Raw genomic sequence first — 23,310 nt, 5'->3', positions numbered from 1 at the left:
TATTTACATTCACAAACACAGAGACATGTTCACACACACACACACACACACACACACACACATACAGAAATACAGTACTTAACACTATATACTGACGGCAGGTTGTGGCAGTGTGTCATTGTAGTCTGGATGCACCCCAGGAAGGTCCCAGCCACTTCCTGTCGCTTGACTTTACTGAGATACCTCAGACTGCGCTCCACAACACCTGGACACACACATAAAAATATTAAATAAAAAACCAAACCAATACAAGACAAAAATGATCAGGTTACAGGCAATCTAGTCCTGAAAGGTCTTTTACAAGCTTGCTGTGGTTAACCAAACAGACCAATACAGTTATATATTCACATAGTTTATGAAGTTGGTTCACTATATATATTAATATTTCTGTTATGTCTGAGTTAAGTTATAGAAGTAATATTGCCAGCACTGAAAAAAAAAATGTAACTGACTTTGACATAACAGCAGATAAACACAGGTGTTACTTCTGACATTAATTAAGGTTCTGTTCCATTTACGTCTAACACAACCAGAGTCTTTGGGTCTGTCTCAATCGCAGGGCTAGATGACTACTAGGTCACAGCCTACGGTGCCCACGTAGGAGGCATCCAACCTAGGGGCCGATATCAAGTTTACCGGAACTAAAAGTTTAGTGAATCGGGACGGTGTAGCCTGCGGAGGATTCCTACGTCATTATTATCGAGGCTTCCCGAAGCGCATTCGAGTGATGCAGCGTAAAATGCCGAAGTAGTTTTCGGAGGTGTGTCAGTGAACACCTGTGCATGAAACAAAACGATAAGCAGCTTCAACGCTCTCAAGATGGACAACATTGATTCTGTAGTTTTATGTATTTTATTTTATTTTGTCTTCGTGAAGATGCAGAAAATTAAGATAATTGTTACACCTCACAAATTGTAACAGACTATCCCAATTAAAGTAATTGTACACATGGCTACATTGTAACATACCTGATGCGCTGATGGTTGCTATGGAAAAATCATGCAAAATGCCTATCTAACTCATCTAACTAAACTAAACTAGGCATGAAAACTTATCAAAACATCATGATATAAACATTAAGACGGTCTAAAACATGCTTAATAATTCCAGCAATGGTGGCTGATCCAGAAATTCAACTGGACCGAAAGGTACCCTGGAAAGTAGGCTGCGAAGCATCGTGGAGGTGTATCCTGCAAATTAGTCAAAAATAGGCTGGATCTGTCGGCTGCATTTACAGGACCCCACGCGGTAAAATTGAAGCACTGACGTAAGCAGCCTACAAATACGACCTAGGTAGCGTACAGCCTTTGAATTGAGACAGAGCCCTAGTGTTGTGCATGCTGGCTCTGTGGAAAGGTTTTGAACGAAACTGAACCTTAACGTCATTAGTAACACCTGTGTTTACCATGCTAATTCATGTCAAAATGGCTGCTGTGAAAAGGTCTGTCGTTGAAGACTGCCCGTGAATGTCTACAGTGGCAGCTTTATCACTTCACACTTCAAACTAAAAATTGCCTAACCAAACATTGTCTTTTCTTCCCTTCGACACTGTGCAGCCAAACTGAAACCAGTTTCCAAGTCCATTTATAGGTTGCATTTCATTTCCCCCCTCTCATTATGAGTGGTGACTGAAATAACCTATCAATAAATGTACTATGTTTCAAAATAATGCATGCACAATAGCACTAGATCAGATTGTTTTATACATTCCCTCTCTCTATGATAATAAATACGCGCTTCCACACACAGAAACATTATCACCTACTCACCGCGACAGTAGAGTAGATCAGCCTCCAGCTGCATGTTTCTGTAGGCACAGAACTGGGAGAGAGTCAGTGCAGACTGCAACACCTTGTGGGCATCATGCCAAGCCTGGACTACATCAGGGCTCGGGGCAACTCTGGGTATCTGGAAGGGGCTGACCATGGAGGGACCTGTGGGACTGGAGGTGTTTAGGTGGCTCAGGGAGGGACTTGGCTGAAATTCTCTGGAGGACTGGAGGGAGCACTCCCTAGGGAGAGATGTTGTTGACAGGGCAGAGACAGGCCTCTCGATAGCCTTGACAGCCAGGGTGTGACCTTGGAAAACACATGGAAATTATTTGGTGCATAGAGTCTCCCCCAATGCATTGATAGTAGTTATCTTTCCTTTATCTCAGAAACTGCTCTTCTGACAAAAAGTGTAAAATTATCCAGGATGTCCACAAAAACATGTACAGTGTAAAAATGAGATGCTGTGCTAAACTTTACAAAGGAACATCAGGTGGAAATGCTTCTATTTATCTACCAGTGGCTTTAGGTAGGTCAGTTGTGCAAAGAAGTCACTGGCTAATATTAAACATTTTACACCAATGAGTTGCAGTCTGTATAGCCTGTTCATGTTTATCCAAACCAATGTTTGAATGGAGGAAATTATGAAAACAACAACACCTGAAAACATGCTGAATCCAACTGTCAATCCCTGGTTAGGAACCCTTTTGCCATAAAAAGGGGGCAAACGTGTCTTAAAAGTGCTGAATTTTCTATTTACCAATGCGCATAGTGACCTTAGCCAGAAGTGGGAGGTGAGGCAGATAGATGTTGCTGGGACCAGGTGGAGGGAAACATACTTGTCCATCCTCCAACACCACATTTTCACCAAAGACACACAGCTGCAACAAACACATTGAGACAAAACACAAAGTTGTTGTTGCTTTCTTGCATTAAGCTGTGTGTGTGTGTGTGTGTGTGTGTGGGTGGGTGGGTGGGGGGGGGGGGATACCTGTTGCTGCAGTAGTTTTTGTGTCAGCTCCAGCAGTGTGGTGCTGTGTGTTCCTCTCAGGTCACCGAGCAGCAGGGTGGCCTGAGCTAGAGTCACACCTGAGCCTGGAGGCATGCAAGTCCGGCCTGACAGCAGGCTCACAGCCTCCTACACACACACGCACACGCACACGCACACACACACACACACACACACACAAAGTTCATTTTGTATTGTAGGCTGAAGTGGATTGTGCAACTGCACACAGAAGCAGCTGTGAAAACACTTCCTGTAGAAACACTTCAGCAACATTTCTGGCAGCTCACAGTGTTTTGACATTATCAGCCACATCACCATGGGATTGTTAGTATTGTTTGTTAGCTGATATCTGTTGACTGCTAGCTGCTATGAACTTGGGTTACTTTTCAAAGAAGAACTAGACCAAGCAAGTCACCATATTCCATTTTGTTTGGATTATGAAATATGTTATCCTTGTCACCCTGATAAAAGCCACGTCATTACTAATGTTTGGTGAAATAGGTAATGCACAAAACAAAAAGAAAAGCAAAGAGTATGTGACATGAAACGTTTTGTTTTCATATTGTAAGTTTCTGTTAAAGCTTTTAAAAGTTTTTAAAAACTTTCACCAGCAGCGAGCAGGTCTAAGTGGAAAAAGAATGGTGTGAAACTTGTATGATTTGCACTAGTTATCTTATAACTGATTAGAGGGAGCCACTTTTCAGTAACAAATGCATCCAACAGTACTGAAAGTAACATCTCTTTGTTAATGTTTGCATCCACCTTCTACAGTATTTTTCACGTAACTTGCACTGCTCTACTGATTCCTGCAGTTCACAGTGCTACTTAGGTGCATTGATGCATTGAACCTATGTAACTGAGACAGCAGACAGTGTGTGTGTGTGTGTGTGTGTGTGTGTGTGTGTGTGTGTGTGTGTGTGTGTGTGTACCTGCAGCATTGAGATTCTGGCAGCTTTAGGCTGTCCTCTCTGTGCCTCCAGTGCAGCACCCTCTAACAGCAAAAGGGCTTGAGTGTCTGGGTCTCCCCACAATGCACTTTCCTCAAGACCCTCCTTTAACACCCGTGCTGCCTCCTCATTACTGTCCTTACCTAAACACACGCACACAAACAAACACACACACACAGACAGATTCCATGTCTATTTGGCATTCAATCACTACCTCTGTGCAGCTTTAAAAACACTACTTTTTGTTGAAACTTTTTTAACCATTATTGGTCCTTCTAAGGTGATGAGCATACCTGCTCTTTTTGGTTTATCAGTATCCGTATAATAATCCTAACAACAATTAGAAAAAAAAAAGATGGGCTAAGGAAGAAAGAAAGATATGAACGGTCAGTTGCAGAAATGAATTAAGACACACTAAGACATACATACAGGCACACACTAACACATTCTCTAACCTGGGAAAATAGCAGTGCCAGGGATGTGTGCTGCCAGGCTACGGACCAGAGCCAGACGGCAGTGCAACCACAGAGCAGCTCCAGTTCTCTCACAAGCCTCAACTGCTCTGGGACAGTCTGTAGGCAGGGGGCTGAACACACCACGTGAACCTGTACTGCCCTGCACACAGGATACAGGCATGCCAAAACACACACAAGGTCAAACTTAAAACACAGTGGTCATATTAGTATAATCAGTCACCATTCCCAGGTATGTATATTCAATACTACTGACACTTTGAATATGTGCATAGTGTAGACATGAAAATACACCAGTCTCATGACACACTCACTGTTGCTAACCCACTCTGAGACAAGTTTAGGGGCAAAATCACAATCAAGAGGATTTTCAACAGGCAATGATTTGACAGTGGGCGAGCACATGACATTTAAAGAAGCTGTTAGCTATTTCTGTTTTTTTCTCCCATCGTTATACTCCATGATATTTAAGTCTTTGATCAGCTGAAGGCAGACTGCAGACTCCTGGCTCTTGCTTCTTTTTGCCATGCTGTAGTGTGCGCCATGTCGTTTTCCCCATAGACGTAATATACCTATATTATGTCTATGGTTTTCCCCGCTTGAAGTAACCATAGCAAAAAGACGCCCCAGAATTCCTTGCGAATCGAGCATGCGCAGTCGTGACTGAATATTCCGGTTCGGGGCATTTTCCGACTAAGGTGTTTACATGCCTCAATATTCTGGTTGGAACAGGCATATGCCAGGGGTCTTATTCGGAATTCTCTCCAACCGGAATACGACCTTAATCGGGTTAGGTGCGTGTTTACATGACACGTGCACAACCAGAATATTGCGAATATTCCGGTTAAAACAGGAATATGGTGTGCATGTAAACGTACTCAGTGTTCTTGCTCAGTCAGTGAGCGCTGACATCTGTAATGAACAAAGCTAAACAATGTGGAAATCTGGGATTTCATACTTTCTATAAACACATCTCTATAATGCATGTGTGTGTCCTGTGTCAGACTATGCTTCTGGTGTTTGGGTTTTCCGTGAACACACAATTGCAACACTTTTCATCACAGAGCTAAAGTCCATGAATTTACTTCAGTTTTGGCCATTGGTGGAGATATGGTATGGAAACCTGCAATATGTGACACTCCTACTCTACTTTATGATACTCAGGAGACTAGGAGCAAAAATATAAGTGAAGGGTTAGGGTTAGGTTAAGTTAACAAACATTACCATTAGCTATAGACACAGGTAGGTTTAATGCCACTCAAGAGGACTTTGTTTTCTGTGCGAGCTGGGTGAAATTGAGAATGCGGTTAATTTTTTATGTTTTATTGTCCTGCATATGAGGATGTAAGGACTGTACTTGTTTGAGTAAAATGTCCTCCAGAGGGGGAACTTTTTTGTAACAGATTTTATTTGCCAAACTTGGGACAGAAGGCAGAATATAAGAAAGACCTGTACAATAAACTTCAATTACATGTTTGTCCTTGCATTTTTCCCACAATGTAATGTTACCTGCTCACTACCAGCTGTGGTATCTGGGAGTGGAGAGGCAGGATTCTGAGAGGAAGAGAGAGCTCCTACCATGATGACAGGAGACATGTGCAGCAACACCAAGGCTGACACTGCCATATCAGAACTAAAAGAGCATGTAAAAACAGTCAGGGCAGTTGGGATACACAAACATTTGCATTCATGCACGTACATGTAATGTATACACACATGCACACGTGTAAGGAAACCATACCTGAGTGCAGCATGCCCTTGCTGCAGGTAAAGGTTGGCCATTAACAGGCTGGCCTCTATGGTCATTTCCAGGTCTTCATTTTTGCAGCGGGACTGAGGCAGAAGCTGCTGCAAGCTGCAATTCAGCAATGGGAATGTGCTTTCCAGCAACAAGAACTATAACAGAGGACATGAGAGGTCGAGAGAGAATGGCAAGGGTCAGGAGAAAAGAGTGAAGAGGAAAAAAGAGGTAAAGGCAAGCAAGAGGCATGGAGTTTTCTAACAGTGGTAGAGGCAAGAAGTCTGTATATAAACAAGAGAATACTCAAATGTTTACACTGTTAAGCTGTGGTTAGTAAAATGGGTTGTGGTCCTTTGACTGCAATTCATTTTCACAGTATATTTCTCAACTAATTTCGTAAGTGTGCTGCTCATAGCATTGCAACATATGTTGACAAACAAATACTATCCCAAATTAAGTTCTTAATCTCTTTGTTGAATTTCACTTTCACTGTTTTGGGGATTCCTTTATGCTTACTGTACATCAAAATGCATTTTGGCGATATTTTTTTTTTTTTTACAGTAAGAATCATATTATGATCTGACAACCCTGTTAACATATTGTAAGATCAGTTAAGATACTGCTGTGCCTAGTGACTCTAGGAGCACTAATCATTTGTTGAAAGTTGAATTTATACATGATCATTTTCAATTTCTGTTTGCATTTCTTAATGTTGAAATCTCCATAAATAACAGTCTCTGTATGATGATCAAGCATTTTCAATAATTATAATAAATCATCATGAAAAAAACATGAAATAGGAGATTATATAAACTATGAGGTTAGATTTCATCTAGAGAGTGGAGACAAAATCACCTCCACAACAAGGCATTAAAGGGAAGTATTGATATGAATTTCACAGCATGGTTGCAATTAAGCCATGTTTCGCTCAGACAAAGGTAATCTATGTTTGATTCAGTCAATAATGTATTAATCTGATCTCCTTTTGCAGGGATATATCTTCTATTTAAATGTCCACCTTTAAGGTTCCTACGTACAGAAAACAGGCAAGGGGCAAGCATTTATACTAACTCACATTGCAATTAGTAGGCTACTTGTGAACAAGAATAACCCTTTCCCCTCTTCATGTTTTCTTTTTCACATTGTATGGAGCTACCCAGAATTGAGATGCCAAAGATTAGAGGGACAAGCAAAGCCTCTCTACCCGCTACAAAAAAAACCCAGTGAATGTTCACTCATGCAGACCAAATTGCCCCAGAGACTCAGTGGCACGCTGTTTAAAGAAAAGGTCCATTGACTGTTCATCAGCAGTCCTACCTTAATTTTCTCTGGAGTAAGCTTGTCCCTTTGGGGGTCAAGAACCAGCACTTTAGGCTCTGTTCTCTTCATGGCTCTGTTCTCCTCAGTGTCCAGGCCATCCTCTTCATGGTGCACTGAGCTGTTCGGATGACTCCTTGTGGTGTTGACAACAGACTCTGGAAGATATTAGAGACCTCCACACATGAATGAAGTGCACACACAGATTCACACACTCACTTGCCTATGAGAATATAGTTACTACTTTGTGTATGAATACTCTTTTAGAATGAAACCAAATGTAATCAGTATATTGTGAATGCACATGAATGAGGGCACAAAAAACAAGGCACTGCTTAACCTCATAATGACATTTTTAAAGGTAACTTTGTTATCTATTTAAGAAGCAGGGCATGTCTATGTCATTTTCTATTCTATATTCCTGTCCTTAAGAAAAGATGATGATTACCAAAAACCTTATTACATGAATGAAAACACCACATGGGCAATTTGTGAGCAGAAGGACCAAAGGTGCATCTTTGTGTATCTGCCCCCCCGAACAGCCTACAGCCTTGCAACAAAGAAACTGAACCTATTTGCTACTATACTCGGCATATTGATGTCAGGCACTCCTCATAATAAACCGCCAGCAACATTTTTACAGGACAGGGAAGAGTGAGGCTGTGGTGTACAAACCTGCCCATGGAAGGCTGTGTATGGTGCTAGTGAGTGTGAGGACCAGCTGGATCCGAGCCAGGTTCCACCGGTGGCACAGTGTGGATCCAAGTAACATGCGGACCTCTGGAGCCAGGTCACAATTCACAATGTCCGCCAAAACCTACAATACAGACACATACACTTGTAAGACAATGAGATTTAGTGAATGAGCATATATAGCTTAAAAGAAAAGGCAAAAATGTAAAAAGTAAAAGTGCATGTGTGTGTTGGAGGGGCATATGTGTGCACCTGCGTCAGTGCGTGAATGAGTGTGTTTGGGAGTGATGGAGAATGGATGAGAGAGTGGATGTATGTTTGAACATGTATATCTTCAGGAGGGCAGAATGTAGATTTAACAGTGATTTTTAGTGAATGATGTATTATATTGACTGCTGTGGTATGGTGTATGTTATATTTTTATCCTTGTCTATTGTTGTGTTTTTGCTGTGTGGACAATTTAGTTCTGGGTGACAAGAGCTGGCCTCTGGCCTCCCAAATGAAGAAGATTGTGAAAAAGGCTTGTAGCAAATAAGGTTGCAGGTATAAAGGACCATACCAGCATTACTATTTTTTTTGTTTTGTTTTGTTTTGTTTTGTTTGTTTTGTTTTGCTCTCCAGTGGCTGAGGGATCTACTAGGATTAATTTACAATTACATCAGTGAATACAACCCTAAACATAAAAATATAACCAATGTAGTAGTATAGACAGCCATGGTGACACTTGATGAAGTTTAGATGTGATTTTATAGTGCACTAGAATCTGAAACTAATGACATGTCAAAGTATAACAGCGACATTAACGTGATACTGTCTAAAAATGGAAACAGTTAATTTTAGCAGTAAACAGCAAACACAATCTCCACTGCCCCTAATTTCTTATTGATCTCTATAAGAAAGGTGAAGTACCTGAGCATTGTCCAGGAGAGATTTGTTACTGTAGAATCTCCTCACAGGCTGTAGGAAAAACATATTAATAAAGATGAGTCAGCTGTTAGATGCTAAATGTCCAACACTGTAACACTCACTGATGCTTAAACTGATCACTCACCCTGCAATCGCCATATAATGAACCTATATAGAAAGAACTGACCCAGTAAATATAGGAATGATGCTGATCTCTACATTTTATTCTCTAATACTTACACTTGAAATATCAACACTTAGTTAAGAAAAAATGCAAGTATAAAACTCTACTGCATGCATGTATAAATTGTTGAATCTATAAAAGCCAGGAAAGTTCAGAAAAACATCAGACATTTTTTACACTCCAGGTTTAAGCAGTGCAAGAGAAAAAGGGAGATACAGTGCAAAAGAAAAAGTATAGTGTTTGTGCGTGTTTGTACCTGAGGATTGTCAATACAGATGTTGTGCCCATAAGCCCGTGGGATTCCCTTTCCTTGTGTGAGGTGAACTGTCTCCTTTATAGCTTCAGCGAACAGACTCAGCTCAGTCAGAGTGCGTATCTGGAGACAACACGCAACACACACGCATGTGGATGCAAACACATGTACAAATTAAAAAAAAAAAAAAAAAACACAAACAAACACATTTGAAAAAAACATTTTTTTTTACATAGAGGACAGTAAAAACATACACAAACCTTCAGTATTTTTCCCTCAGCAGTACGCTGAACATCTTGACATACAGTTCCTGAAAAGTGTAGGTAGAGGGCCAGCATGGGCAGCAGCTAAAATCACAAAGTAAGGATCAGCACTAGTAATTTATCATCAGTATTACAGTTCAACATGACAAACAGACAAGCAACTACATGACTGTGTATGTGAGTACCGTGATGTAGTGCCTTGTGGTGTACAGCCAGTAGCAAAGGAAGCTGAGGCTCGATACAGTGGAGCCCAGGTTAAGTCTGTGAGGTTCAGCGAAAATGTCAACTCCAGGGAGAAGTTCATCCCCAAGAATGTGTGAGGCATAGTGGAGGTCGCACTGAGGCTGAGGCAGGGAGCAACACAGCACACACTTGGCACATTGGAAAGACAGACACACACAAACACACACATAAACATACAGAAAAGCATATACAGTTATGAGAGCAAAAAACATCCCCAATCACCAGTTTCCTAACAATATAACAGCAACCAGTGGTGGAAGAAGTACTCAAATCCTTTACTTAAAGAAAAGTATCAGTACCCTGATATAATAGCCTAACACTCCATTAAAAGTAATAGTCCTGCATTCAAAAGATTACTTACGTAAAAGCAGTCATTCACAAGAACGTTCCCTTTCAGGGTGTTAAATGATTGGTGCATAGTCTATTTAAAAAACTGTAATGTTGCAGATCTAACTGCTCTACATGTTGTTGGCTAGTTTCAACTCTCATAATGCATTATATTATATGTTTTCCATGTAAATTAACCACTAACTACTACAGTAACTAGGCCTACTAGCAACAGCTGTCAGATAAATGTAGTGTCGTAAAAACATCAGTATTCTCTCTCTGTAATGTAGGGCAGTAAAAATACAAAGTATGCAAATACTGAAGTAAAGCATCAGTACCGCAAACCTGTACTAAAGTACAGTACCTGAGTAAATGTACTTGGTTAGTTCCTCTTTTGACATCAACTACCGGCTGTTTGTCAGGAGATTGTGCAAATTTGTGGGAATAGACAGTGCAGTTCTGGGAAGCCTTACCTTAAAGAGATGAGCAGACAGAAGGCAACATTTCGTCCGTTGGCCTATGTCAGATGTTAAGGTGTACCTGCAGATCAACACAAAATGACACACCATACTGAGGCCTCAGAAGCAAGTGTCACAAAATCAAGTGAAAGAGAAACTGCAGCTTGTTTTTCAGGAGAGTAATTAGTAGTTAGTAGTAATGAGGTATTTGCCATCTTAAAACAAACATACAACCATACAAAATCAGAGAACCTGAAACCTACTGTGCAATCTTGGCAGCAAGGACAGCAGCCTGCAGACAGCCCCAAATCCCAGTCAGCTTCAGGCTGTGTTGCAGGGAGCCACCACCCCAGGACACCCCATCCCATTTCTCTAGCACGTCTGTGCTCAGCAGGGCGCAGTCTATTGCTTTACACCAATATGAGTGAGCAGCCCTAGGAATTGCACACGCAGGAGTGGAATTATGAAAAAAACATTTGGAAATTTGTCAACTTTACACCTATTTCTTTAGTACTATGATATGTACATGTAATATGGGGCTGGAGACTGATATGCACACACACTCGCATACATGTGCACTCTGAAATTAGATAGATTTCTAACCGTGTGTTTCTGTTGTAGAAATGAAGGTTTCCTATGTCACGCAACGCCTGGACTCTGAGGGAGTTATGACTGTTGGCCTGGAGGTACTCTGAAGAAAAGATGCATGGAGATGGGGAGGAAAAAAAGTGGTTAAAGTGATGGTTAAAGTGACTTGTTAGCTGATTTAGCTTATTCAAACTATTATCTAATTAATCATATACATATTTTTGACAGTTTATGAAAAAAAGACATTTTATTGTAATTTTCAATCAAAATCTCATTACTTTTACATCCTGGAAAATGGAGAACTTGATTTGGACCAGGAGGCATACAGTCTGCTGTAATTTCTGTAACCCATTTAACTCACTTTAAGTGTCCTGCCCATTAACTCTTCCAAAATACTGCAAAAAGACTTTCAGACAGAAATGATCCCCCCTGAAAGCCCTTTCTGTAAGTTTGAGAAATTATCTCATAATTCTTTTTAAGGCTCCTAGCTAAGATATGGGGAAGTTATTATGTCACTACTTGGTGTTCGTGCTTTAAGCTCTGTGAGGAAAGGTTTGACTTCCCCAAAACGAGAAACATAACAGGCCTAAATGGTACCACACTGACTAGTTTGGAAATAAAAATCTTATTGCATTTCCAAAGCATGGTTTGGCAGCCTCCAGCATAAGCCTTCTAATGGTCCCTGCAGACAGAAAACTTGATTAGGTCTTCACCATAAGGCCTCCTGGTAAGTGAAATGACTTCCCGAGGAGCTCAGGCTAGCAAAACTTACAAAAAACATGGTTGTGTGCAGTACTAACCATTACTATTTCAAATGGATCATCATTTATTTCCCCTATGTTAGAAATAACCAAAACCTACCGACCAGTCACTGATTACTCCTGTCACTGGACAGGAACATTTTGTTATTTTGATGGCAGCAGGAATTCACAAATAGAGGTTGTCAGAGGTTTAAGTAAACAGCTTAACCAAGACAAGTAATTAAGTTCATAATGACTGCTATGGTGACAACTTTCTTGTGTATATCTCTGTCTGTCGATTCTTTTTTCAGTAAAATCTATTTCTTGTCACATTCATGATTTAAAGTGGTGTTGCTGTTATTGTTTTGATTATGCCTGTTTTTCTCTCATTTATGTAAATTATGCTTTGTCACCCTGTAATGTAAAAGTACTGTATTTCTATATTTTTACACAACATAGCCATCATTAAGTAACTAGGTTTGAGTTTTTCATCTGTGCATGTTTGTGCATACGTGCATGTGGGCTCTTACTTATGGATGTTGAATATGCAGTAATGACAGAGTGTGTGTGCTTAGGTCCAATGGGCAGGCTGTAGAGAGCGTTCAGAGTGCTGAAGTCCTCTTCTGCCAGGTCCTGAGGCTGCAACTCTGGAGTTGATGTAACAACAGGACTGAATCCAACCTGGCCTGGAGAGTGGAAGGGGCTGCTGCCCTGACGCAACTGTGCCACCGAGACTGCAGAGAGACATGCACAATACAAACATACAGTGTCTGTGTTGGTTTTAACCTCACAGTGGTTGTGTGAGCATGAGTGTGTGTGTCCATGTCAACTCACAAGGCTGTGTGTGTGCCAAGAGCAACAGCAGAAGCGAGCGGCTGTGCTGGAAAGTCTGCAGACAGTACAATCTTTTCTCTAGAGCTTGACGGTAACAGCGCAGTGTATCCTCCACATCCAGAGGAACACACACCAGACACATGGAGCGCTGTATCTCTGCACCATAGACACACAACACACACATATACACACATACACACCTTAAAAAAATTTTACATATAGTGAATGTCAAATCCAATATTTTGGTAATTTCGCACAGTTCAGACTTTGTTCTCCTATCATTCATATATGATTTATGTATATTTTAATTATTTCATTCTTCATGATTCTGCATCATTATGCTACCCCTGTCCTATTATAGTGTAATATTGATTGACAGACATGAGTGATCTTCAGACCTTGGGGCTCACCTAAGTCTTGGTAAGTGGCATTCATCAACAGGGTGCTGCTGTGCATTTGCTCTGCAGTTGAGTTGTTTACATTAGAGGAGGTCTTAGTGTAAGGGGTCCATCCACTGAGCAGCTGACAGCCAGCATAGCTCCTGCAAGTTATCTGACACATTCAGAAGAACAGAAGAATAGAGTTTCTTTACCCCACAAAGTAATCAAATATTCCACTTTTTTTTCAATGAATCATATGATTTGTAAAAAAAAAATGTTATATATTTGTTTTTGCTGCACTGCTGTTTCATTTATAATCTATTTTAATGAAAGTTTGTTCATTGTCAAAATGTGACTTGTCACATTGTTGTAAAACAATCAACCACAGACTAAGGATGTCTGTCTGTGTGTATGCTACCTCCTTGCCAGTGGCCTTCTGTGTTTTCACATGGTGTGGTTGAGGAACTGAAGGCCCTCCAAGGGTCGTAATCCTTTCCAGCAGCCTCCTCTGAGCGTGGACTTGTAGAGGAGTTACTGTCAAGGTGTAGCGTTCCCTGGGACACACACACACACACACACACACACAACTTAATGAGCGTTAATTTGAGAAATTACAAGCCATGAAAAGGTACACTGTATGTGGATATGTATTATACACACACAAGTTTTACTGCATCAACATTCATCTTCTCTATAGTTGCCCAGTTTGGAAAGTTGAGTTTTTCCTGCTTTAGAAAAACTGACAGTTTTTCTTTCGTTCGTTTTATAAGACAAGATATAGGAATGTTTGGATTTGGGACTAATACAGTTTGAAAGTTCAACACCACTTAGTTTACCATAAGTAGAGCTACTCATCTCTCTTATGCTGAATGCCAGTGTTCAAACCTACACATAAAGCACAAGTTCTCGCTATGTGATGTCAGACAAAACAGCTGTGGGAATGAGCAATGTTGAAGCATCAGTGGTTTATTCACCGTGTATATGAGTTGAAAAGTAAGGCAAAGTGGACCAGTGTTTCCCATTTGGCCCTGTCATGGAGCAGCTGCAGGGTGTACAGAACCAGGGTTCGGACCCAACGCAGGTCCACCTGGTTGCTGTGGTCCAGCGGGGCAGAGAAGCGAAGACTGGCCTCAAGCTCCTCATCACCGACATCGCTGTCATACACACTCCACAGCTGGAAGTGACAAAATACAGGCAAACAAATGTCACAAACTGTCATGGCCACAGCCATGCCCTAGTGTTTTCCTTGTGTTTTCTCCGTGTTTTCAGTGTGTCACACACCCCTAGCCTGTCTAGCATGTCCAGCAGCAGGTCAGTGGCCAGCACCAGCAGTGGAGTGAGGGTAGTGTGCAGCTGGTCCACTGAGATGGGGCAGGAAGAGTGTAACTGAGCAGCTCTCTGAACCAAAGCAGTGATTCTGCAGCCTTGGTCCCACAGAGTTTGACACACACACCGCAGAGTTGTCCAATGGCCACCACGGTGGGCCAGGACCTAGGTATAGATGAAAAAATATGAAAACAAAAACATAATACAGGATACATATATTACCTAAATATAAATATCAGTAGAGAACATGCTGTTTTAAACTGAAACCACCAATAGATGATATTTTGTGCCAATATTCATCATGTTTAAATTCAAAATTAGCAATGGCAAAAGGAAGCTTTTACTAAAGTAAATCTCCTTATAATGAAGACAGAAAATGAACAAACAAAATATTGCAAATGGTAAGACCTTTAAAAAGTCAGATATCAGTTCAATGAATCAGTCTAACCTCATTAGTGATATTTGCTGTTTCCTATTTGATTGTTACAGTACCATAGCCCTGCGAAAATGTAAAGCAGCTCTGTTGAGTGAGTCCAGCAGCGACATGCCACTGCGTCTGGTAGAAGAGGACCTGACAGGGGGCTTGTTGGGTGCTTGCGGCATTGCAGTTTGAGAAGAGTTTTGTCCCTCCGTACAGCTCTGCACTGTGACAGAACCCTTTCCACTGATTGCTGGATGGAAGAGGAAAACACAGAGAGTGGAGAGGGTTACACATAATAGATACAATTTTTTTTTCTATTTTTGCCTGTGTATGTCCCTATTTGTCCTTTGTCCTTGCCTTTGTGTGCAGCCAGAAGGTTGTCCTTAACATCGTAGTTGGAGTTCTTCATTCGCACCAGGACCCCAGAATGGGCCAGAGAGAAAAACAAGGGGTTGAACTGACTATAGCTGAGAACAAAAACAAACATGTATATGCATTAACACAAGCATCAAGATCTGAAGGATATACACTATATTGCCAAAAGTATTCGCTCGTCTGTCTTCACACGCATATGAACGTGAGTGACATCCCATTCTTAAACCATAGGATTTAATATGATGTCAGCCCACCCTTTGCAGCTATAACAGCTTCAACACTTCTAGGAACGCTTTCCACAAGGTTTAGGAGTGTGTTTATGGGAATTTTTGACCAATCTTCCAGAAGTGCATTTGTGAGGTCAGACACTGATGTTGGACAGAAGGCCTGGCTCGCAATCTCCGCTCTAATTCATCCCAAAGGTGTTCTATCAGGTTGAGGTCAGGACTCTGTGCAGGCCAGTCAAGTTCTTCCACACCAAACTCACTCATCCATGTCTTTATGGACCTTCTTTGTGCACCGGTGCGCAGTCATTTTGGAACAGGAAGGGGCCATCTCCAAGCTGGTCCCACAAAGTTGGGAGCATGAAATTGTCCAAAATGTCTTGGTATGCTGAAGCATTAAGAGTTTCTTTCACTGGAACTAAGGGACCGAGTCCAACTCCCGAAAAACAAGCCCACACCATAATCCCCCCTCCACCAAACTTTATACTTGGCACAGTGCAGTCAGACAAGTGCCGTTCTCCTGGCAACCGCCAAACCCAGACTCGTCCATCAGATTGCCAGACAGAGAAGCGTGATTGGTCACTCCAGAGAACATGTCTCCACTGCTCTAGAGTCCAGTGGCGGTGTGCTTTACACCGCTGCATCTGACGCTTTGCATTGCGCTTGGTGATGTAAGGCTAAGGCCATGGAAACCCATTCCATGAAGCTCTCTACGCACTGTTCTTGAGCTAATCTGAAGATCACATGAAGTTTGGAGGTCTGTAGCTGTTGACTCTGAAGAAAGTTGGTGACCTCTGTGCACTATGCGCCTCAGCATCCGCTGACCCCGCTCTGTGATTTTACGTGGCCTACCACTTCGTGGCTGAGTTGCTGTCGTTCCCAATCGCTTCCACTTTGTTTTAGTACCACTAACAGTTGATTGTGGAATATTTAGTAGCGAGCAAATTTCACGACTGGACTTATTGCACAGGTTGCATCCTATTACATCACTATTACAGCACCACGCTAGAATTCACTGAGCTCCTGAGAGCGACCCATTCTTTCACAAATGTTTGTAGAAGTAGTCTGCATGCCTAGGTGCTTGATTTTATACACCTGTGGCTGTGGTAGTGATCGGAACACCTGAATTCAATGATTTGGATAGCTGAGTGAATACTTTTGGCAATATAGTGTATATGTATTTAATACAAATTATTCACTCATTGATTACAAATAGTACAACGTCTGACTGCAGAATCAATCAAAGGAACATTGGTAAAATGTCAAATGGATTGCATTTCCATAGGACTTCCACAGGACTCAAAAAGCACCTAATTAATAATGTCTGCCTCACATTCACCCATTCACACACACAATCTTACACTGATGGCAGAGGCTGCCATGCAATGTGCCATCAGGAGCGATTTGGGGTTCAGTGTCTCATTCAAAGACACTTCAACACTCTCTAGAGCTCTCTGGAGGAGCTTGGTATCAAACCAGGATCCTTCTGATTACCAGACGACCACTCTAAACTACTCCTAAGCCACGCCAACTCATGCCCTGCACCCCAGTAAATATGTATTTCCCTAGAATGCAGTCTGGCTGTGGGCCAGTAAACCAAAAATATATCAGTGCAGCACAGTGTAATTTGAAATGCTGGAACACAGTGGTAAGATGTATCAGTTTTCCTAAGTTTTGTCAAAATCCAGTCACAGGTGTGAGAGATGACAAATGAATGAATGAATGCATGAGCATGGATAAAAAACAGCAGAGAAAAAAGAATCACCTGGCTGGCACATACGGATTAAGAGTTTTTCATGGTAAGTCATGTTTTTTGTTTGCATTTGGTGCAGTGTCAAACTTTAAATGAAACGCAGCATTAGTTAAAAATCAATTGCTATTGTATCGACAATAAGATGAATATGTACATCACTCGGGTTGATAAAAGGTTCAGCATCTACATTGACTCAACTGGAAACATCAGCTGATACTTAGTTGATACACTGACATCGGACAGTCCAAATAATGTGTAATCCTTTGTGGTGACTGATGTGTGGGAGTATGAGCCCTAGCTGAATTGACCCGAGTGTAGCCCTGTACCTGTGCTGCAAGGCTGCTCCATGCAGCCGGTCCAGAGTCTTGTGCAACAATGCTATGTGTGCCTGAGCCATGCTATGGTTGAGCTGTGACCTCCACACTCTCTCCTCGCAGCACACACTCCTCTGCTGAAGGCGCTTCTGGTGGCAACGCGTCATTGCTGCCATCAGCTTTAGCAGGTTCTCCTCAGCCTGCATCTCCCTGCACACAAGCAGATCCAGCACAAATGAATTTATGTCTGCAAGTACCATAACATACATGTACACATTTAAGTACCCTTGCATACACACACAAATTTAAAAGCAAATTTTGGCTATATTTACAGTAGGAACATTTAATTTCCCCAAAAATATTTTTTTCTTATTTAACTTTATCTTATTTAACTTTATTATATTTTTACTGTGTTTTACTATGTTTTACATACTTTACTGGACATAGTTTGTCTTTTGGAAAACTTATTTTAGGTGTTTGCAAACACGCATGCACACACACACACACACACACACACACACACACACAGCCGCACAAATACCTCTCAGTTTTCTTTCTCTGGAGCATACAGTGTTGCTTTTTCTGCTGTGCTGTCTTTTTTGTGTCATGATGACTGGATGTTTTCTTGTTCTGGTACAAGTGAGATACAACATAGACTGAAAAAGGGCATTTTTGAGTATTTTTGTTATAGATAGAGAGTCTTTGTATACTTGTAATGGCCCAAAACCAACAATTTCCCAGAGTGCCTATACCTGCAAACTCTATCTGGTGACAGACCAAGACCTGTGGTCAAGGTCTGTATTTGTAAAATTAGGTAAAATCAAATTAGGACATCACAAAATTTCCTTTGGGTCTTGGCAAACCACTGTGAACCGTTCTCAAGTGCTTCTGACAAATTGTATATTGAGGAAGGTGTTTTTACCTCAAACTTCAGACCTCAAACTGCTAGGACTAGTCACACGAGGACAATTTAAAAATATTTTAAAAGGCTATGAAACCAGTTCTCTTGGACAATGCAACATGATTTGATTTGATTTGACCATCGCCAAAAGAGTTGGACAGGCGCTAAGTTTTCACCCCATTCCGTTTGTTAGCTTGTTAGCAGGATATCTCTTACATTATGAATGGATTGTAGGAAAGTTTATGGAAACATTGGTTGTGGGGCAAGTAAGAACAGACAAATTTTTAATGAATACCCAACTTGTGGAACTGGCCTATCTTGACAGCTGTATAATGGTGGTGCCCGGTACTGAGTTCTTTCTAGATTTTTTAAAGCAGCCATGCAGATGTGCAAACATTAGGCTACTAGAAGCATGCAGATTAGCATCAAAGTGGCAGATTCAGATTCAGCTTTATTTGTCCTTTACAGGAAAACTTGTTTTCACCAACCCGTACAAAAACAAAAACATCCTCAAGATACAGCATGCATTATAAATACATCACCCACATATAACAAAAGAAAACACACATTTAGCGACCAATTGATTTGTTTAACTCTGTTATAGCAGAGGGGACAAAGCTCCTGCTGAATTTGACCCTTTTCCAGGTCAGTATCTTTGAATGCATAAATGTATACATCTACATCAAGTGTAGCACACATGCTTCAGATATGCATTGCAGCAAAGAATTTGAATGTGGTTTATGTATGTGCTTGTCCCGGTGCATGCAAATTGTATATAAAGCAACTTTCATCTGTATTTTATCCACTTTGTATACATGTGTATGGGTGTGTTTTTCTGTTGGTGTTTGTGTACGTGTCTGTGTTGTCACCTTGGATTGGGGATTTCCTTCCACTCCATGAGCATTTCTTGTTCCCTTACTGTGGCTCTTTCCCCCAAAAATTTTTACACGCAGACCCAGACTTTCGTCACGCCTGACAAAAAATGAGCCATATGTCAAGTCCATATTAGAGCAGTCAACACAACTAATATTCATGACAAAGTAAACAAACTGCAGTAGACAGTTACTTTGTATGACATTTTTCCTCAACACTTTAGAGGATACTGTAGAGGACAGTTAAGTTTTTAGGTTATTAGAAATTTAGCAGGCACTGCTTTAGTTGTTCATGCAAGTCTTGATTTTTAAATAATTACTAGACCATTTCCTCTCTTGTTTAACTGACAGTGCAATTTTTGTTTAGAGTCCCCTGAACAAGAAAGAGGTGTTAAGTGAATTACTACCTGGAAAGATATTCAAATATGTTTTGTCCCCACTGTATGACCTGCTCTGGTTGGTCTTCTTCCATGGTTCTCTGTAGCAGCAGTGCAGCAAACTCAGTGAAACCTAGCTTATGCCTGAACTTCATCACTGTCATGCACACACACACACACACACACACACACACACACACACACACACACACACACACACACACAAAGGTGTAAATGAACAAGACTCTAAGGGCTATATTTTCTATTTTTTTTCTCCCCAATTTTGTTATTGCCAATTCCCTGTGTGCTCTACAGTCCCCATCACTATGCAACCCCCATCAGCTGTGGAGAATGCAGACTATGCCTGCTCTCCTCTGATGCACTTGAAGTTGCCCACTGTTTCTTTTCATCTGACAAAGAATAGTGGTTCTGGAAGGGTGTAACACAAGTGGAGGTTCACACCAAGCAGAACCTCAATGTGTTACTAAGCAGGGGGCAGTTTCATTGAGTGAGCACAGGCTTTTTTGTCACCTACACGCATTTGGTATTTTGATAACACAATGTTAACTGCACCTGGGTGGGAGTAGAGGCACAAGTCCATAATGTTTATCACAAAAAGTCTGTGTGTGTATGTGTGTAACTTTACCATCTCGATAGGCACACTTTAACTTGCTGATGGTGATGACATTATAAAGTATGACAGGATCCTCAAGGCCAGTCAGCTCATGTGGCGGTGATGACTCTGCACAAACAAAGATGGTAGCTTAAAATGTGGAGCTTAATTAGTTTTGCTTTCAGTTTAAATCAGTATAAGAAATGAGACAACTTGGATCTGTGTGTAACTGCATTAAATGTGTGTATACATATGTGTGTGTGTGTGTGTGTGTGTGTGTTACCACTGTTTGAGGTGGAAGCTGCATCATTTAAGATTCCTCTTTCATTCTCCACATGCAGCGCTTTCAGCTCAAGACTTAGTTTCATCGCATCCTCTCCTGCAGCAGGGGCTGCTTTTTTAGACTAGAGATAAACACAGAAACACACACACACACACACACACACACACACACATGCAAAACACAACATAAACGCAACATACACAGTTGTTGAGCAAACTGCTCTTCAAATCATATATACATATATATACATATCAGCGTCTTATTTTTGAGATATAAAGAAACATTCAGTAACAAGAAAAGGAAAATTTCCTGAAGAAAGTGCAAGTGATTGGTGTCAGCTGATCAGTTTGATTTTGCAATTATATGTTCATCATAAAAACAGAAATTTGAATGGAGTTTCTACTGCATACAGTGGCTGACCTAATGGCATGACTAAATATTACGGGAGTGAACTGAGCTTCACTGACTTCTATGTATTTCATAATTCCTAAACCATACATGTCATTATTATGATGACACTACTGTACACGTTTCCTGAATTATAAATACAGTGGAGGTTGATGTAATTGTATATCAGTGTATTTATATTATTAAACATTTATAACTCAAAAAGTATGGAAAGTATCAAATAACAAAAGTAATATCATAAATCTACAAAGAATTTTGCACGGTTTGACATATGGAAGGTCTTTGTAGCATAGAAATTGTGGGAGGAAATACATGACAAAAATGTCTTTAAAATACTTTTTTAAAAAAACCTTACTTTCCTGCAGTAATTCATTAAATAAGCAAAGGCATACGAAATTATGAATTTAAAGTTATAGACGAGCAAAGAAACAAACAGAATAAGAAGAAGTATGCAAAAGAACATGAGTGTGCTGTACAGGAATCACACTAATTATACTTATGGGTAAACTATGAACTCAGTCTTTACTGTTCCCAGCTGCTTACCCCCTCAGTCTCACTGACAAGTCTACTGAGCTGCAGCTGGCTCTCATAAACCTCTTGCAGCAGCTTGCGACCGCGGGTCATCACGACAGAAGCCATTTGATACTCTCTGAGCACACGCAATGCCTGGCCAGGGAGAACAAAGGATAAGGATGAGCAGAATTCCTAGTCACTCGTCATTTAGGTGATTTGGGAATTTAATCTTATTCTTTAGCGGCAATCACTGTATGACGCTCCAGATATGAGCACTAACTAAATGTTACAAATATTAGTGTCTTAAATAGAGTCGGCCTAAGGCATAAATGTCAAGAGCTATTCAAAGTTTCAAGCTATTTTCAATGTGTAATAATATGGTGAAATAGATGGAAGCAACAAAGAAGTGAAACTACTTGTTGCAAAAGAAATCAAGTAATTTGTTGCAAACTGATCTTCACTTAGATTGCATATACCTGTTTCAAATATGACCTACCTTCCAAAGTGACAAAGGGCACATTTATTATGTATTTGTTTGGAACTCTCTAGAGACTACAAATGCACTTAAATGAATTTCAATTGATTGGGACCATCAATTCTGCCATAATTTTCTTAGTGTATGGCAAATGGTTGATAGTAATTCCTAACATCTAGCTGAAAAAAAAAACATATTTTCCAAGACTAATTACATCTCTAGTGCATACATAAATGCAATACACTCTTGCATACACACCTTTGACAAATAGTAGGTGATGCAGGCAATCATGTGCATGAGTGAACCTGAGGTGTCTTCAGTATGTTTCTGTTTTAGAACAGCTGAATTCTCCTCCAAAAGTATCAGGCATTTTGTTAGCACCTGGACAAAAGAACACAAACACACACACTTATGAATGATCTATAGGTTGTATTGGATGTATGTATGCATGTTCTCTGGCAAATATTACATGCAGAATGCCATATTGCAGAATGTCCTGTAAGTGGTCTCAATGAAGTTTCAGCCTACCTGCACTACGGGCTCACAAGTGATCTGATGGAAGATTAGAGGGGCCAAGAGGCCGTAACAGCCTACTGTAGCTTGCAGGGCAGCACCACTGTCATTCATCCACATAGCCAGGTCCATAGCCACTAGCATTCGGTCACATTCTGCTAATCTGGCTTCCTGCAATCACACACACACACACACACACACACGCACGCACGCACGTACGTACACACACACACATGCACGCACGCACACACACACACACACACACACACACACACACACACACACACACAACACAAATACATAATTTATTTTTCTTGTTGTGTTGTTATTCCAGAAATGTTCACATTAATGCAAGATAGGCAAAGACACTAACATTCATAATTGTGCTGCTGTCAACAACAGTTTGTAAAAGGTAGTATTTTGCAGGCTGTTTGGCCCTTGTCCTTATGAACCACCATGTCTGCTGGCTGTAATGTCTGAGTGCATGCATTATATATCTTTATGTATATGTACAGTATGTACATGTTGCAATGCACTAATTAATGCACTAATCCACTCAGATGCACTCACATACACACACTTCTCTGTACACATTCCAGTGTTACCTGTCCCCAGATAAGCGGCCCATTGTCACAGACTGAGTCACAGTAGAGTGCCCCCTGCTGAATGTTAATCTCTGTCTCAATGAAAATGGAGGTGAGAAATAACTGAAGGAGGACAGAAGAAGAGTGTTGCAGGGTCTGGACACGCAGCCTGTGGAATGTGGAGGTAGTGTTGGAGACAAACACTGGTTAACAAATGGAAGGAAAAACACTAG

The 23,310-nt window shown here is 40.9% G+C and overlaps 1 protein-coding gene across 1 annotated transcript in view; it reads right to left on the bottom strand.

Annotated features, from left to right (window-relative positions):
• cfap54 (cilia and flagella associated 54) overlaps nt 1-23,310 on the bottom strand; it is a 41,798-nt gene that overhangs the window by 3,581 nt on the left and 14,907 nt on the right. The window contains exons 24-58 of the mRNA XM_030069139.1: nt 23,099-23,246; nt 22,509-22,664; nt 22,239-22,361; nt 21,536-21,658; nt 20,585-20,651; nt 20,335-20,430; nt 19,719-19,845; nt 19,359-19,411; nt 17,551-17,785; nt 15,230-15,339; nt 14,944-15,122; nt 14,407-14,616; nt 14,100-14,299; nt 13,544-13,679; nt 13,206-13,297; nt 12,746-12,924; nt 12,442-12,645; nt 11,187-11,274; nt 10,847-11,017; nt 10,599-10,665; nt 9,741-9,926; nt 9,553-9,639; nt 9,296-9,415; nt 8,859-8,906; nt 7,932-8,073; nt 7,257-7,414; nt 5,940-6,094; nt 5,708-5,831; nt 4,181-4,340; nt 3,708-3,868; nt 2,761-2,907; nt 2,530-2,650; nt 2,033-2,078; nt 1,770-1,972; nt 97-205 (exon numbers count right to left, since the gene is read on the bottom strand). Coding sequence (XP_029924999.1) covers nt 97-205; nt 1,770-1,972; nt 2,033-2,078; nt 2,530-2,650; nt 2,761-2,907; nt 3,708-3,868; nt 4,181-4,340; nt 5,708-5,831; nt 5,940-6,094; nt 7,257-7,414; nt 7,932-8,073; nt 8,859-8,906; nt 9,296-9,415; nt 9,553-9,639; nt 9,741-9,926; nt 10,599-10,665; nt 10,847-11,017; nt 11,187-11,274; nt 12,442-12,645; nt 12,746-12,924; nt 13,206-13,297; nt 13,544-13,679; nt 14,100-14,299; nt 14,407-14,616; nt 14,944-15,122; nt 15,230-15,339; nt 17,551-17,785; nt 19,359-19,411; nt 19,719-19,845; nt 20,335-20,430; nt 20,585-20,651; nt 21,536-21,658; nt 22,239-22,361; nt 22,509-22,664; nt 23,099-23,246 — 4,731 coding nt within the window. The remainder of the gene's footprint in view (nt 1-96; nt 206-1,769; nt 1,973-2,032; nt 2,079-2,529; nt 2,651-2,760; nt 2,908-3,707; nt 3,869-4,180; nt 4,341-5,707; nt 5,832-5,939; nt 6,095-7,256; nt 7,415-7,931; nt 8,074-8,858; nt 8,907-9,295; nt 9,416-9,552; nt 9,640-9,740; nt 9,927-10,598; nt 10,666-10,846; nt 11,018-11,186; nt 11,275-12,441; nt 12,646-12,745; nt 12,925-13,205; nt 13,298-13,543; nt 13,680-14,099; nt 14,300-14,406; nt 14,617-14,943; nt 15,123-15,229; nt 15,340-17,550; nt 17,786-19,358; nt 19,412-19,718; nt 19,846-20,334; nt 20,431-20,584; nt 20,652-21,535; nt 21,659-22,238; nt 22,362-22,508; nt 22,665-23,098; nt 23,247-23,310) is intronic.

Source organism: Myripristis murdjan, chromosome 14 (genome assembly GCF_902150065.1).
Source record: "Myripristis murdjan chromosome 14, fMyrMur1.1, whole genome shotgun sequence".
NCBI lineage: Eukaryota > Metazoa > Chordata > Actinopteri > Holocentriformes > Holocentridae > Myripristis > Myripristis murdjan.
Note: the sequence above shows the minus strand (reverse complement) of the source record. Positions and strands in the feature narration are given on the sequence as shown.